Source organism: Coffea arabica, chromosome 9e (genome assembly GCF_036785885.1).
Source record: "Coffea arabica cultivar ET-39 chromosome 9e, Coffea Arabica ET-39 HiFi, whole genome shotgun sequence".
Classification (NCBI taxonomy): Eukaryota; Viridiplantae; Streptophyta; class Magnoliopsida; order Gentianales; family Rubiaceae; genus Coffea; species Coffea arabica.
The window spans coordinates 28,140,721-28,156,529 of NC_092327.1; the positions used below are offsets into that span (position 1 = coordinate 28,140,721).

A 15,809-nucleotide genomic window follows, 5' to 3' on the forward strand; every position below is an offset into this window, starting at 1 on the left:
TCCTTTTTTTCGATTTCGATTTTCCGAATTGAAATCGAAATCGGTCGGTAAATCGATTTTTTTTGGAATTGCACGCTCCTAGTCATTAGAAAGAGGTGGAGAGGAGGAAAAATGAGGAGGATGAGGTTTAGATAGAGGGGAGGGTGGCAATCGAAGATGGAGAATGGTGGTAGCATCAATACGAAATCATGGGGGATTTTTTTGTAAGTTGGTTTGACTACTGGAAATTTTTGGTATGTTTGCTTAATTAGGATGGTTATTACGGTCTTTTTTGCTTATATATTTTGGGGTAATTATGTCATTTCATTTGCCTCTGTTTGGTTTTAATGATTTTCGTTATTGTTTCAAATTAGTTTAAATTACAAGAGGTCGGAATGTATGATTTAAAAATATAAGAGACTTTTTCGTATGTTAATTTAATCATGCGGCTTTTAAATATTTTTTCCAATTAAGTTTACCAAATAATTGCGCCCTAAGCCCCAAAATCCAAAATCCAACGTGATTCTCTCTCTTTCCCATTTTTGGATGAAGAATTTACCCAAAAAAATAAAAGAGTTGAATATTCCCGCAATCCCAACACAATGGAGGTCCTTTTCACCTACTCTTCTTCTTCGAACGCCCTCTTTCTTTATACATTCCCGAGAAACCCAAAAGAATATCAAGCTCCTTATCTTCGCGTGTTCCCCACTCTCCTGGTACTAGTCGACTGTGGTAGTCGTAAATTCACCCTTACGCGAGAAGAACTCCTACTCCCTTCCTGGATTTGTTTTATTATTATTAAATTATTATTCAAATTATTTGAATATTCACAATTTATTTTTTATTGATTAATTCATACTCAATTACTCATTTTCCAAATCTCCTGTCAGATCTTTTCTCTCTAGTTAAATATCAGAGTAGTTTTAGATTTGGATCCAATCCACCGGCAAAAGCAGAATTAGGCTCCGGCGAACGGCGAAAAATGGCAGGCAATGGAGAAATTGAAGTGTCCGACGAGAAAGAGTTTTCTTCGTCGTCGTCGTCGTCGTCGCAAGGACTAGGCCACGGCCGGAAGTACAGGGCTGTGGTGGCCAGCGATAACGATCGCGCCATCGTTGAAATGTCCTCTCTGGAGTCCGCCGCCGCTGCCTCCTCTTCTTCTTCCTCTTCTCCGTTTCCCAATCGTAACGCTATGTAATAATTGCTACTACTCTGCTCATTTTCTTTGTATTTTTGTGCAAAGTTTTGTTAATTGTTCTTGCAATGTAGTAGATTGTTCTTCTGCTGTTAATTAGAGGATCATCTTTTGGTTTGTTTGTATTGGTTTTATCGGAGATTTTAGATGATCTAGGAGTGAGGGTTTGGAGAAGGGTTTAACACCCGGGGGCAAATCTGTTTTGTAGGTTTATATACTAATGAATCAAGGGTTTAGGAAGCCTGTAGTAACTATAGATGCCAAAGGTTTTGTATGAAATCTGTGTATCAACGTTGGCATGCAAGTATATGTTTTAGTTGTACATTGGAAATGTGGATAAAGTACTTTGGATTTGTGTGGTCGATGAACATTTTGTCTTCAGGAGGGGCATGGAGGATTTCGCCGTTGTATATGGTTAAAAGATGCTGAAAATGAGGGGTTTGAGCTTAATTGCTACTTGATGGACTTCGGTTGGGACCTTTTTTAAGTAGTAGTATGCTGTAAAATTTTTTGGACATAGGCTCGTTTTGAATTTAACTCTCATTAGGTACTTTTTGGTTTGAGGATGATACGGTGAATAGTATTTGAAGACCAGAGGCTATTATTTTGCAAACTTGATTGCTGGTAGCAATGGGAAGCTTGTACAGGAAACTTGCGAGGACAAGTAGCGGGAAGGATTCAATGGCATACACAAGATTGAGCATTGCCATAGATTGTGTAGTTCTGCCTTGTTGATGATTTTACTCTATCTCTTGTCTAGTCGAATTGTAGCAGTACGTTTTACATGTTTTGGTCTTTTCTGCTGGTTTGTGTAGTGGTGATGTAGAACAATATTTGGAAACTTTCTTCATTAAAATGTTATGCTTACAGTGTTCTAGATCCGAAAAAGGTTGAAAAAGTCTTGGTAAGAAGTTTGTATGGTGCTTAGGGGCTTGGAACTCCAGAATAAGATAGCTGGGTTGAATCTTTAGTTACAGGTATTGATTGGGAGTGCCGTTAACTACTGCAACTTCATTGATTTGAAGTTCATCATCATGTTGATTGTTCTTAATTTTTTTCCCAGGTTGTATTAATTAAACCTAATAGCTCTTGAGAAATTGGTTAAATTCCTTTTTTTGGGTGTTGTTTCAGGAAACTCTTTAATTTATTTAATCCTTTTTTGGTTGTTTCACATTAACTAATCACCGTGATACTCATAAATGCCAATTATGTGGATGTTAATGAATGCAATGTGACATTCTAAGATATTTGTAAAGTACATGGAACCTGAGGTCAAAACAGCTTATTCGTAATGGGTTTGAAAACTTTGCCAGTCATGAATTAGATTCTTCTCAAATGTGGAATTGATTCGAGTTTGGCTATTACTAAGAACTTCAAGTTTATCCTTGAAGCAGTTCCCAGTTATAAGATTTGGCTAAAACTGTGTCCTTAATGTACTATGCTACCTATTTGAATGACTTTCACTAAAATGCTAACTTGTCCATAGCCAGGTTCTTTCGTTCTTGGATTATATTGTGGCCTAAATGATTTCGACTTTTTATTAATGTGGCAGGAAAGTTAAAGCTAGCAATCAGACAAACATGGCTTCTGAAGAAAGAGAAGGCTCACTGCCCACTCGTGCACATGCCAATGGCGATCAGAAGGATTCCAAATTGGAATTGTTTGGGTTTGATTCACTTGTAAATATTTTAGGTCTTAAGAGGTAAGAGGTGTTTCATTTGTGTTCAAGCTGATTATGTTTCTGGTATTTTGAATTTCGAAACATTTTTGGAGTATTTCTTTCTTCTTACGTAAAGGTTGCTATTCCAGTATGACGGAAGATCAGACTCCTGCACCCTCTAGTCCTAGAGATGGAGATGATGGCACAATCAATCTGGAACGTCCTAGGGTGCTTGTATGTGTTCTTCTATTTGCTGTTGATATTCTTTAAGCTTTTTATGCTATAATGTTTAAATTTTGTATCCTAAGTTTTATTGGCAACTTGTGTTGGTTACTATCATGGTATGGTTAAACTTCGTACATGTACTACGATACTACAGTTCATCTTTTTTTCTGGGTGCTAAAGGCATGACTAGAGACTTCTAAGACAACAAAGATGCTATAATAGTCTTCGTTTTACTATTTATTTTGTCAAATCATTTTATTCTTTTTTGTGGTTTATGTAGGATACTGGTGTCAAACTAGGGACAATGATGGGAGTGTTTGTTCCGTGCTTGCAAAATATTCTGGGAATTATCTACTATATCAGATTTTCATGGTACATCTAATTGCCTTATTTTTCTAAATATACTCTGCAACAATATACCATGCAAATATATATCCATTGGAGTTAGAACTGACTTACTATTATAGTGAGAGCATGTGCCTACTAAAGTGCGCCTCTGGAAGGTGGTTTAGTTTCAGTTGAAGCTTCTCATAGAAATTTTGAACTTACCATTGTTGGCCGTTTATAAAAGTTTGCATTTAACCATATTCGAACTTTGTTGATTTAGTCAGCCCTTATGTTTCTCTCCATTAACATGTATTCGGATTGTTTAAGGTGGAATTTGGTTTCGTGACTATCTTGGAGCTGATTATTTCTGCTTTACGATGTAAATTGGATGTGAATATCAGGTCCATAATACTGTTTGAAACTAAAGGGAATACATATGGTAAAGCTAAAATTATTTTGGGGGAAAGTTCAATTCTGGAGCTAGATATTGCATTTGAATGTAAATTCTGTCAAGAAAATTGACATTTAAGATCTCCTTTACAAATATGACCTGACTTTCAATTGGTTTTTAGAAATAAAAGAATGGGAAAAATGGGAATAGGAAGAATTTAAACCTTTAAGTAGGGTGCAACTTTTAACAAATTGGGGCATTGGTTACTATTCAAAAATTATTTTAACAAAAATGAGTGGTGTATTTAATTACTATAATACCCACATACTTTAGCAATTCAAAATTTTTCACAACCTTGTCCCCAGATACATCTGATTTTTGAATAACGTCCCTCGGGCCTTAGGTGGGTGGTGCCACCACCAAGCATCACCTCTGGCCACCACTTTTCGTGGGGCTTTTTTCACCAAAATATGTAAGCAAGTTCAGTATTTGACAAAAATCATGGCTCCACCAATCACAACCTATAAAAACATCCCCAAACCCACAAATATTTATAACAAAATCTTCTTCTCGGAAAGTGGATCACAGATCTAGTATAAACATTTAACGAAAGTGGCTGGAGAGCCACCAATCAAGTGGACATCCGAGGTGGCTCTTACTCTCCTTTCTTCTTCTTCTTTTCTTATTTTCATGAAATTGGTTCTTCTCTTGGCCAAGGCTGCACTGCTGATGAGTTTGGGCTTGTTGGCTGGTCTGCACTTTTGCACAGTCACTTCAGGCTGTTCCGTTCATGTCCAACAGCCAACGTCATTCGTCATTTGGCTGCAGTAGTTTTCCTTTTATCAGTTTTTTTCTTCTAATTTTAGTTGGACGTATATAAGGGATAATAAAGTAATTTGGGCTTGCAAATATTTAGTTTTTATATTTGATGAATAGTAGTCTTTTCCCCAAATCCAAATTTGTCAAAAGTTGTACCCTTCTACAAAATTCTATTCTTCCCATTGCTGTATTCCCAATTTTTGCTAAAAGAATTGAGGAGTCCTAAATGAATGTAACATATCATTGACTCAGAAAAAATAATAGTAGTGGAATATGGATCTTCTGTCTGGGAATTCTTTCTAATACTAGATACCAGATTTTGAGACATGTTTTCCTTTCGGTTTTGAGCTATTCATCTAGGCAAACAATCACTTAGTCCTGTGACATTTGAAAATGCATCTTTGTAGTGCCTGCAATGCCCTTGAACTTCTCTTGAATTTTAACTTATGCTGGTAATGCGAAAGTTCTTCTTTATTCGTCTCACCTTACAGGCATAAGTTAAATAATATTAGTTATTTTCATTTTCACCCTTATATTGCTTGCCCATCAAATTCATAAAAGATAACAAATAACAAAATCAACAAATGACAAATTAGTATAAAGTAAAATGTTCAGATCAATGTGGATGGCAAGTGACAATTCTTCTGGCATTGTACCTTTAAGCATTCATAACAAACTCAAAGAAGTCAACTGATGCATACAAATGGAACTTATAGCATATAAGGATGATTGAGATGAGTACTTAAATTAAATTTTATAACAGATGCAGAAGATCATATAAGAGCTATAATAATAGTCTCATCTGTTAGTTTATTGAGACAGCTGACTCTCAGCTACAGTCATCCTTTTTTCCCCCTTAATTACGGTCTTAGTAAACAGCTTGCTGTAATTTACCTTAGAAAGTTTTTGAAGTAGTTTAATTTACTCTTCACAATTTTTGCTTTTGATAATTGCAGGATCGTTGGTATGGGTGGTATAGGTGAATCATTGTTGCTAGTTGCTTTCTGTGGGTCATGCACTTTCTTGACTACAATTTCGTTGAGTGCCATTGCAACTAATGGTGCTATGAAAGTAAGAAAACTGATTACTGTTATCAAAAGATTTTCTAAACTTATGAAGATTAAACAATTATGTTATGCACGTAACTTATTCCTCTGGGGTGCTCCATTTATGTTAAAGTCTTTGTGTTGAATGGCTACTGATAGTTGTTTGATGTATAATTGTCTAGGGTGGAGGACCTTATTATCTCATAGGTCGTGCCTTGGGTCCTGAAGTAGGAGTCAGCATTGGGCTTTGTTTTTTCCTTGGGAATGCAGTTGCTGGAGCTCTGTGAGTGTTCTATCTTCTTATTTTTATATCAATCTGTGACTTATGTTACAGAGGTGCATGATGAGATGGAAATATGACTCGCAATATTACCTTTTCCATCAGTAGATTGTTGGAACGTATTTTATTGAATGTTATGGACATATGGTGACCATGTTATTAATTGCTGTTTCTTTACTCGAATGTAATTTGTAAATTGGTTTGTAATATGTAAATTGGTTTTTATTAACATATCTTGTATCTTTATTCCATGTGATGCAGTTACGTATTGGGAGCTGTGGAGACTTTTCTGAATGCTGTACCAAGTGCAGGGATTTTTAAAGGTAGTAGCTCTGGGAGATCTCGCAGGTTTTTATTTGAACTATATGCTGGAGGTGGCGAACTGTTGCCTGAATGATGGTTTGTCTGGTGATTCATAAAGTCACATATTTTTGTCCTCACACAGGACGACAGCTGTTCTAACTGCAACTGTAATTGCTCAGAAAAATGTGGTGAAATAGTTTATTTCCATTTTGGTTTTATGTCTTAAGGAACTGCTACTTCATTTCTTACTAACTTGTACATGGTATTCAGGATGATGAGATCAGCAATTTTGGTTACTACCTTGAACGCGATTTACTTTGACGTTTGATTTTGATTAAATTCCTGCATTTGTTAATGCAGAGACTGTCACCAGAGTTAATGGAACAGAAGTAGCACAACCGATTGCTAGTCCCAGTTTACATGATCTGCAGATATATGGAATTGTGGTGACCATCATTTTGTGTTTCATAGTATTTGGTGGTGTGAAAATGATCAATCGAGTTGCACCAGCTTTTCTTGTAGCTGTTTTATTCTCATTATTCTGCATATTTATTGGGATACTGCTGGCTCGAAAGGATCATCCAGCAGGTGAGATTCATTGCACCTTTTATCTTCAATGTTTTTAGTTTGAAAGCTTATTTTAGGTTATCTTGTTTAGAACATTCATAGTTGTAACTGACTGCTGGTTTTGTCACTAGATGGATCATATCAGGCATCTTTGTTCCCATGCATATGTCCGGATCATATGATTTTCGATTGGCATCTATGTAAATGGCTCTCAATGATGCGATTGTGTTCTGTACTTTCATTTTTGTGCTTATAATGTTGGTTGATTTAAATTCCAAAACCATGGAGTTTAATGATTGTATTTTATAATTGCTATGCATAATAAAAGTTCAGATTCTGTGCCCACAGTGGTATAGCCTCAAGTGGACCTTTGCTATGGATGATTAACAACTATGGGCTGTTCTAGACTTAATAGTTCTTGGCCCAAGTGTGACTAATTTCATTGAAATCATACTTGAGTTGCTTTAATAAAAAATGACTCAATTTAGTTGTTTTGACCCATTACATCTGGGCAGGATTGTAATGGGTCAAAAATGTTTTTATCCTTCATTTCATGGCTCTTGGATATTACTTGTATACTGAAAATATCTCCCTTGCCATGCATGGAGCAGCTGGGATTACGGGCTTGAGTTTGGAGTCTTTCAAAGAAAATTGGAGTTCGGACTATCAAACAACTAATAACGCTGGAATTCCTGATCCTGACGGGAAGATATACTGGAACTTCAAGTATGGCATGCAAAAACTTTTCTAGTTTTGTGCTTTTCTTTAATTGTTGCCCCCCCTCTCTCTCTCTCTCTCTCTCTCTCTCTCTCTGTGAGTGGGTGGATGGCTTGGTTTGTCCCCTGCACACCCCAGCGGTGCTCCCTCCTTTTTGTTATTCTGTTTCCATTACTGTCACAACTCCATCTCAACTTGGACATATCTTTTATACACAAAAATAGGTACTGGTCCCACTAACTTGTCATTAAAAATTTTATTTATAATAGTGGGGCTACATGCTGTGTACTTCTTTTTTCAACTATAGTATACAATTTATGCTCTTTTAGAACTTTGTGACTCAGTTTTTTGTATGTCTGTCCCTTTTTGTTTGGACATTTTAATTATATGCCTCAGGCAGTTCATAGGATTAGTTTCTGTCCTCATTTGTTTATGTTCTTTAGTTTAGTCTATTATCCATTCCTGAATTTCGGCTAATTAGTTATGTGCACTTGAAAGACTTGCCTTACACTTGGAACTTGAAGTTTGCTGGCTTCTTGATCAAATTTGCTATCAGATATGTGTTACTGTGTAGAGTGATAGTTGTGTCATCACTTTTCACACTTAAAAAGTCTTTTGAAAGCAAGCAACAACATTTTCAACCCATCAAACTGGATGAGTGTTCTTATTTTGTGGATTAGGATGCATTACTTGGATTACTAAGCGTTATCCTTTGCACTCCTGTTTCATTTTACCTGCATTTATATTTCTTGATCTGAATAATGTATTTTTGATATTAGAAATTATTTTGAAATTTAACCTTGCAGCTCATGCGAGAGAAGAACCTATTAGTAATTAGGATTTTGTTGTTGTTGTTGGGAACTAGGATTTCTACCTTTTTGGAAAAATCTAAGCTGTCGTTGTCAGAACCTGATGTCACGCAATAACGAAATCATCCTTTTAGGTTTCATGTGGTTCATGGATCGGCTGAGGGAGGATGTGTAATACCAGGATTAATTGTCCTGAGATTACTTATCCTAGAATTTATCATCCCTTGTACAATAATTATACTAAGTTCAGTTAGTATCGGATTGTTCATGGGATATTCCATAAAAAGTTAAATTTTGTTTTTCAAAAGTTTAGATTTTATATTATAGTTACCAAATTAGTTCAAATGACACAAAATGTTCATAATATTCCTTATCCCATCCTTGCATGAGATTATTTTATCCCCTGAACATCGGATTATTTCAGTCAACCATGATAGTAATAGCATGTGTAAAAATCAATAAAATAAGGGATGACTTGGTATTACTTTTCCAATCTTGTATCATCTCATGAACCAAATGGACCCTTAGCTTCTCAATGATTACATTTTGGTCCCCAGGAACAAAAGCTTCATCCAAAGAACAGCAGATTTGTCCTTTTATATCTATACTTAACAAACAGAAGAGTGGCTGGGATTGTTTCAACTAAGAAATTTGTGCTAATTGTTAACTTGGAAGGGAATGGTTTTGATTATCAGGGACTGCTCATTTTTTTTGTCTCCACTTGAGGCTAGATAGACCAAACTCTTCCTCAACTTGTGGTTGTATGAACCTTGTACTTTGGAAGTTGTCGTTTCCCCATACGGAAAATATTCTATTTTTGTATTTGAAGGAGGAAAAAATGTACTGTGGCATTTGGTTGAGCAGAGGGAAAGCTTTATGGGAATGTAGTGACAAGAATACGAGGTGGAGAGAAAATTACTTTCATCTGTTTGTTCATTGGACAAGACAGATTTTGGAGTGAAGTTAGTAATAAAATGTAGTTATACAATTGTTGTTTCCAGCTGACTTTTTGCAGGAGCCTGCAATTTTTTGAGGACAGAAAAAGGGAAAATTATGTTTAGTTTCCCTCAAAATAACTCTCAAGGAAGACAGAGTATCTAACTTTCCCTGACTTTCCCAGACCCTGTAGTCAAACCCAACCTTGCTGAAAGCGACATTGTTCTGCAAAATTATGCTGGAGGTGGTTGTTTTAAATCTTTACACCACAATCTGCAGTTTTCAATCATGTAGTTTGAGGTTTGATACTCATTGACGTTCTTGGTTATTTCATAGCTATCAACTTTTGTATTGCTATCTGTCTTTTCAATTTGTGGCCACTGGGAACCATGGATAATGGTTTTCATTTTGTGCAAGTAGGTTGGCGAAATAGGTGGCCTTTAAAATCAATATCTTCAACTTTTAGGTCACCAGTTGTTGTGGCATCAGCCAAGTTTTCCTTTTATTGTTGCCTTTGAAAATATTGGTAGAATAGGATTTAATCTGTTTCCTTGGCTGACGATAACTTTGTTGTCAGTGCATTGGTAGGTCTATTTTTTCCTGCTGTTACGGGGATTATGGCTGGTTCAAACCGTTCTGCTTCATTGAAGGACACTCAGAGGTCTATTCCTGTCGGAACATTAGCTGCAACTTTGACGACTACTGGACTATATCTGATTTCTGTTTTATTTTTTGGAGCTCTTGCTACCCGAGAGAAACTTTTGACAGATAGGCAAGTCTATGTACTGTTTAATGAAATGCTTTACTCATTGAAATCACGTATGTTGTGCTTCGAATCTGTTTCCTAATGATTTGTGGATTTGGTTTGTTAAGGATGTTTCGTGTTACATCCTTTTAAACTGTGGCTTTGTATTAATTCTGCATCATTTGATCTGTTAATTTTCTGCTGTAAATTGTGGTTACTTTGTATCTGTTGTTTAGGAAGTGTAATACTTTCAATTTGAAATTGTTGTTTGTTTTGAATTAGTAAAATAATATGATTTATATATTGTACAAGGAGAAGTTTAATGGTAAATAAATTGCAATGCGTTTCTTCCTTTTGCAAATTGTCTCTATAAAGAATGGAATGTTCTTCATTTTCAGGCACATTGGTGTGCATTTTGCGTGTAAGTTTGGTTTGAGTTTACAGTCTCTGGTGGTGGTTGTGGTTATTTTTGTTATCATTATTATTATTTTTTTGCGTATACATTGAATGGCTGCGTCTTGTGCCGTCAAACGATGCTCTGCTTGATGACAAGATGTTCCCAGCAGCATCTCAAGATTTTGCACCTCAAGGGCGAGCAGAGTTATCTACAGGGATTATTTTCTGGATTTTGGTTGGACATTGCTCCATGTCTTCGATTTGCCTTTTGTACTTGACCTGTCAACATGTCGAAAACCAGCATCGTAGATTATGTTACTATTGTTGAAAATACAAGTTTTGCTTCTCAATTTGTAGATCACAAGAATATGAAAAGGGTATATACTCTTGCAGGTTACTTACAGCAACTATTGCATGGCCGTTCCCAGCAATCATTTACATTGGTATAATTCTTTCAACCTTAGGAGCAGCTCTTCAAAGTCTCACAGGAGCACCACGTCTTCTTGCAGCAATAGCCAATGATGACATCTTGCCTGTTCTGAACTACTTCAAGGTGGCAGATGGGAATGAACCTCATATTGCTACTTTCTTTACTGCCTTCCTCTGTATTGGATGTGTTGTGATTGGAAATCTTGATCTTATCACTCCAACCATAACTATGTTTTACCTTCTCTGCTATGCTGGTGTGAACCTGTCCTGCTTTCTTTTGGATCTTCTAGATGCTCCTAGCTGGCGTCCTCGCTGGAAATTTCACCACTGGAGCCTTTCCCTTGTTGGAGCATTGCTTTGTATTGGTATGTATTTCAATCGATCCAGCACCTTTTGCCGTATCTGATTGCTGTCTGTTAATTTAGCCAGCTTGAAGCTACTTGTCCATATAATAGGTCTTATATGATCAGGGGATTTAATTTCTGAGAAATATGGGATTAACTGTTTTTGGGGGTGATTTTGAAAAATTTTACTGTAGCATTGTATTTGGAAAACTTTTACTGTAGATGTTTTTTGTGGTGCTTTTGGGATGTATTTTGGGGTATTTTTTAGAATTTAAAATTCGTTTAGGGTTTTTTCTTGAAAATTGAACCAACCACCACTGCCACCCAGCACTGCTGCCCCCCACTGCCACCACCCCCTCCCTCCTCCTCTTCCTCCTTCCCTCCTCTCTCTCCCTCTCCCTCCCTCTCCCTCCTCTCTTCTTCCTCTCTCTCCTCTCTTCTCCCTCCCTCTTCCTCCCTCTCCTTCCTCCTTTTTCCTCCCTTTTCCTCCCCTCCCCTCCCCTCCGCCTCCCCAGACTCCCCCTTCCCCCTCCCGCAGCTGCGAAAGGTCAGGCTGTGACCTTTCGCGGCTGCAGAAGGGGAAGGGGGGGGTCTGGGGTGGCGAGGGGAGGAAGAGGGAGGAAAGAGGAGGGGAGGAAAAGGAGGGGAGGAAGGAGGGGGAGAAAGATAGGGGGGGGGGAGAGGTGGGAGAGGCAGGAGGTGTTGTGCAGTGGAAGAAGAAAATATGGTAATTTTTTAAATTTCTATTGTATGTTTGTGAGTTATTTTAGAGATATTGTATAGATTAGGTGCTTTTGGAGTTGTTTTTCTTTGGTATGGATTAGTTGTTTTGTTCGGTGCACTACTGTAGCATTGTAGTTGAAAAACTATGGAATCTAAACAGAGACATAGTACTTTATTGTCTTGAAGTGAAAAGATGACAGTGGATTTAGAGACTATCAATAACAAACTGACATGTAGATATGTGGTTAATAATGCAAGTGTTTCTGCATATTGAACAGGCATAACTGTAGTGAGAAAGAGAAATAAATATGGATGATTTTGGATTGATTGAGGTGTATTTTTTGTTTTGACACTTATGAAGCAGATAAGAGACTCCAGTTGTACACACCATAGTGGAGGGATATGGTAGTCAGCCCCACTGATGGTGATTAACAAGCTAGTTTAGGTTAACAAGTGTACTCTTATAGGTTGGGTTAACCACCATATCTTCCACTATCGGTAACAACCGTCAGTGGATGTGGTGCTAAACTTAAAAGTAGACTGTCATTGCATATCTTCCACTATTGGTAACAACTGTCAGTGCATGTGGTGCTAAACTAAAAAGTAGACTTGTTAACCTGACCTAGCTTGAAACTGCTCAACCAGAGACTAATTACTGAATTTGGGCCTTGTAGCAAACTTGGGAATTGCACTAGAAATCTTGTCCCACTAATGTTCTGCATCATGGTTGTCAAACCGGATGACGTGAAAGAGGAGAGAATGACATGGACTAAGATAGTGTAGAAGATTGCTAGGTTTTTTTTTATTGGACAAAAAACTCTAAATTGTTTATTAACCCAAAAAGAAGATGATTTCATTAATTCATGTTGGAGAATGTGGAGTATTCTATTTTGTTCACATTCAGATTATATATTATTGTTCAGATTGTAGGTCAGTTTGCTTTTGTTTTGCTTGGCCAGATAAAGGGGGGAGCCCAGTGCTATGTAATTTGCTATATTTTAGGATTTCTGCAATATCATGATAAAGGGAATTCTACCACATGCTTAGTTATTCAAACATGTCGTAAATGGGTTGGCTGACCTTTCAATCATGTCTTTTTGCAGTAATCATGTTCTTGATTTCTTGGGCATTTACCGTGGTATCCCTGGCCCTAGCAAGTCTTATATATTATTATGTGAGCATCAAGGGCAAAGCTGGAGACTGGGGTGATGGTTTCAAGAGTGCATACTTTCAACTTGCTCTGCGCAGTCTGCGATCTTTGGGAGGTGTGTCCTTATGCTAATAAGGATGGTGTACATATGGCATCTGAGTACTCTTTTATGGCTTTTCTCGATTGCCATTTCATATTCTGTGGTCATATATAATGAACTCTCTTCCCTGACTGGACCCCTCTTGGAATGGAAAATCTGATATCTCATGCCTTTTGCTCTAACCTAGGAAATTCAGAATTTCTCCTCCAAGGTCATATGGCAGTAAAAATTGTCTTCATTTTACAGTTAAATAATTTTGAAGTATTTATGTCTTAATAAGTTATTAATGAAGGGTTAAAGCCAAGCTTACCTATAATCTTACAACTGTCCCTGGCACATTGTACTTTTTGTAAATAAAGGAAATTACCAGACTTACCAACATATGATGCAAAACCAGATTGGGCTGTATATAACCCCAAATCTCCAGTTGCACATACTGTAATGGTTGTTGAGCATTGGGGCCTGAATTCACACCTAGTTGCATTTCACCGAAGAAATATGACCCCTTACTATATAGTTTCAAAGAGGTCCTTCATTTTTAAGAATTTGGCAACAAGCCATCAAAAGCATCCCTAGTTGTTTATCATACTGTCGTTACTTGGACTTTAGGGAAAGTTTGTTTGTGATAGTCTTAGTATTTAACATATTAGTAATAGAAAATTCGAGTTAAGAATTTGCCTGCTCTTTGGCTTGGCACTCGAGTGATCTAATAGCATTTCTGCTTTGGGCCACAAATGCCAGACTTGGGAGCCACAGTCTCTGCCTTGGAATGATACTTACATATTCTGCATTGTTGAGATTGTACATGACCATATTTGTTGTCTGATTTTGTGATCAATCTATTCTTTGCACAGCTGATCAGGTACACCCAAAGAATTGGTACCCTATCCCCCTTGTATACTGCCGACCTTGGGGTAAACTTCCTGAAAATGTCCCTTGCCACCCTAAACTCGCTGATTTTGCCAACTGCATGAAGAAAAAGGGTAGGGGAATGTCTATTTTTTTGTCTATTATGGATGGAGATTACCATGAATGTGCTGAGGATGCCAAGATTGCATGTAAGCAGCTTAGTACCTACATTGACTACAAGCAATGTGAAGGTGTAGCAGAGATAGTAGTTGCTCCCAGTATGACTGAGGGCTTCAGAGGCATTGTTCAGACAATGGGCCTTGGTAATCTCAAGCCTAACATGGTCATTATGCGGTATCCTGAAATTTGGCGGCGTGAAAATTTAACTGAAATTCCCGCCAGTTTTGTTGGAATAATAAATGACTGTATTGTTGCAAACAAGGCGGTTGTTATTGTCAAGGGCCTTGACGAGTGGCCTAACGAGTACCAAAGACAGTACGGTAGCATTGATTTGTACTGGATTGTGAGAGATGGTGGTCTTATGCTTCTCCTGTCCCAACTTCTTCTTACTAAAGAGAGCTTTGAGAGCTGTAAAATCCAGGTTTTCTGTATTGCTGAGGAGGATTCTGATGCAGAGGAACTCAAGGCTGATGTCAGGAAGTTTCTTTATGATCTCCGCATGCAAGCTGAAGTAATTGTTATATCAATGAAGTCATGGGATGCCCAAGCAGAGCAGCAAGACGAATCCTTCGAGGCTTTCACTGGTGCGCAGCAGAGAATCTCTAATTACTTGGCAGGGATAAAGGAGAATGCTCATAGAGAAGGGACTGCTTTAATGGCTGATGGAAAGCCTGTGGTCGTCAACGAACAGCAGGTAGAGAAATTCCTCTACACCACTTTAAAGCTCAACTCGACAATACTGAAGTACTCGAGAATGGCCGCAGTTGTGCTTGTCAGTCTACCTCCGCCTCCAGTCAATCATCCCGCGTACTTTTACATGGAATACATGGACCTGTTGGTTGAAAATGTTCCTAGACTTCTAATAGTTCGCGGATATCGTCGTGATGTGGTAACTTTGTTCACATAGTTTGATTGTAGATTGCCTTCTCACCTGGTAATCAACACAAATTTTCTTCTTTACACATTGTTAATAGGTTCGTTTCTTTGCCCCTTTATGTTTATTAATGAATATAGCTTAGGGTTTTTTTTTTTTTTTTCATCTTTGGTTTTCCTTTTTTAGAATTGGGGGTAGATTTGTAGTTTATACGTCATTAATTCTTTTTACCCCATCATTGCATAGAAAATTTTGTTGTATTTAAATATTTGAGTTAATTAGTCATTTTGATCATGAAATGATGTTATGCTTTTGTTTCAAGGCAAAATTTTGTACTGGAACTTCTAGTTCACAGGTTTCCTCGTGTATTACTTATATGTTGTTTTCCATTAACAACATTGTGAGGGAGAAGAAATTAATTTGACAGTTTCGTCTGAATTCTTTCTCTGAAGGCCTTTAAGTAATTTTACTGGTTATTGGTGCGATCTCCCATAAAAATTACTCTTGTAATGGTATAGATCACTGTTTCATGAGATAATCGTTTATTAAGGACTCCCATAAGTTCTTTTATTTTCAAAATTAGTTTTGTAAATCTCCTAGAAAGGGACTGAATGCTAAAACTTTAGTAAGTACGTGAGCATCTCTGCTACTTTATTATCCAAGGTTGGATATATTTACCAATATTTACCAAATCTATATATTTTAAATATTGAGTCAATTTCTAAGCATGAATGTATGAACTTTTACATGAGGGAAAATTGTTTT

The 15,809-nt window shown here is 37.2% G+C and overlaps 1 protein-coding gene across 2 annotated transcripts; it reads left to right on the forward strand.

Annotated features, from left to right (window-relative positions):
- The first annotated feature begins 478 nt into the window (after positions 1 to 478).
- Positions 479 to 15,372, forward strand: LOC113709627 (cation-chloride cotransporter 1-like). Of its 2 annotated transcripts, XM_027232421.2 has the most exons (14): positions 479 to 695; positions 870 to 1,173; positions 2,727 to 2,876; positions 2,984 to 3,068; positions 3,340 to 3,431; positions 5,553 to 5,667; positions 5,825 to 5,925; positions 6,184 to 6,245; positions 6,586 to 6,813; positions 7,404 to 7,518; positions 9,832 to 10,026; positions 10,789 to 11,189; positions 12,995 to 13,156; positions 13,996 to 15,372. In XM_027232421.2, the coding sequence occupies exons 2-14, from the start codon at positions 962 to 964 to the stop codon at positions 15,075 to 15,077; spliced, it is 3,000 nt and encodes a 999-aa protein (XP_027088222.1). In that variant the 5' UTR covers positions 479 to 695; positions 870 to 961; the 3' UTR covers positions 15,078 to 15,372. The 2 variants fall into 2 exon arrangements, with proteins under 2 accessions (XP_027088222.1, XP_071921540.1); XM_072065439.1 differs by lacking the exons at positions 479 to 695; positions 870 to 1,173; positions 2,727 to 2,876; positions 2,984 to 3,068; positions 3,340 to 3,431 and adding an exon at positions 4,453 to 4,604.
- The last annotated feature ends 437 nt before the right edge of the window (positions 15,373 to 15,809 follow it).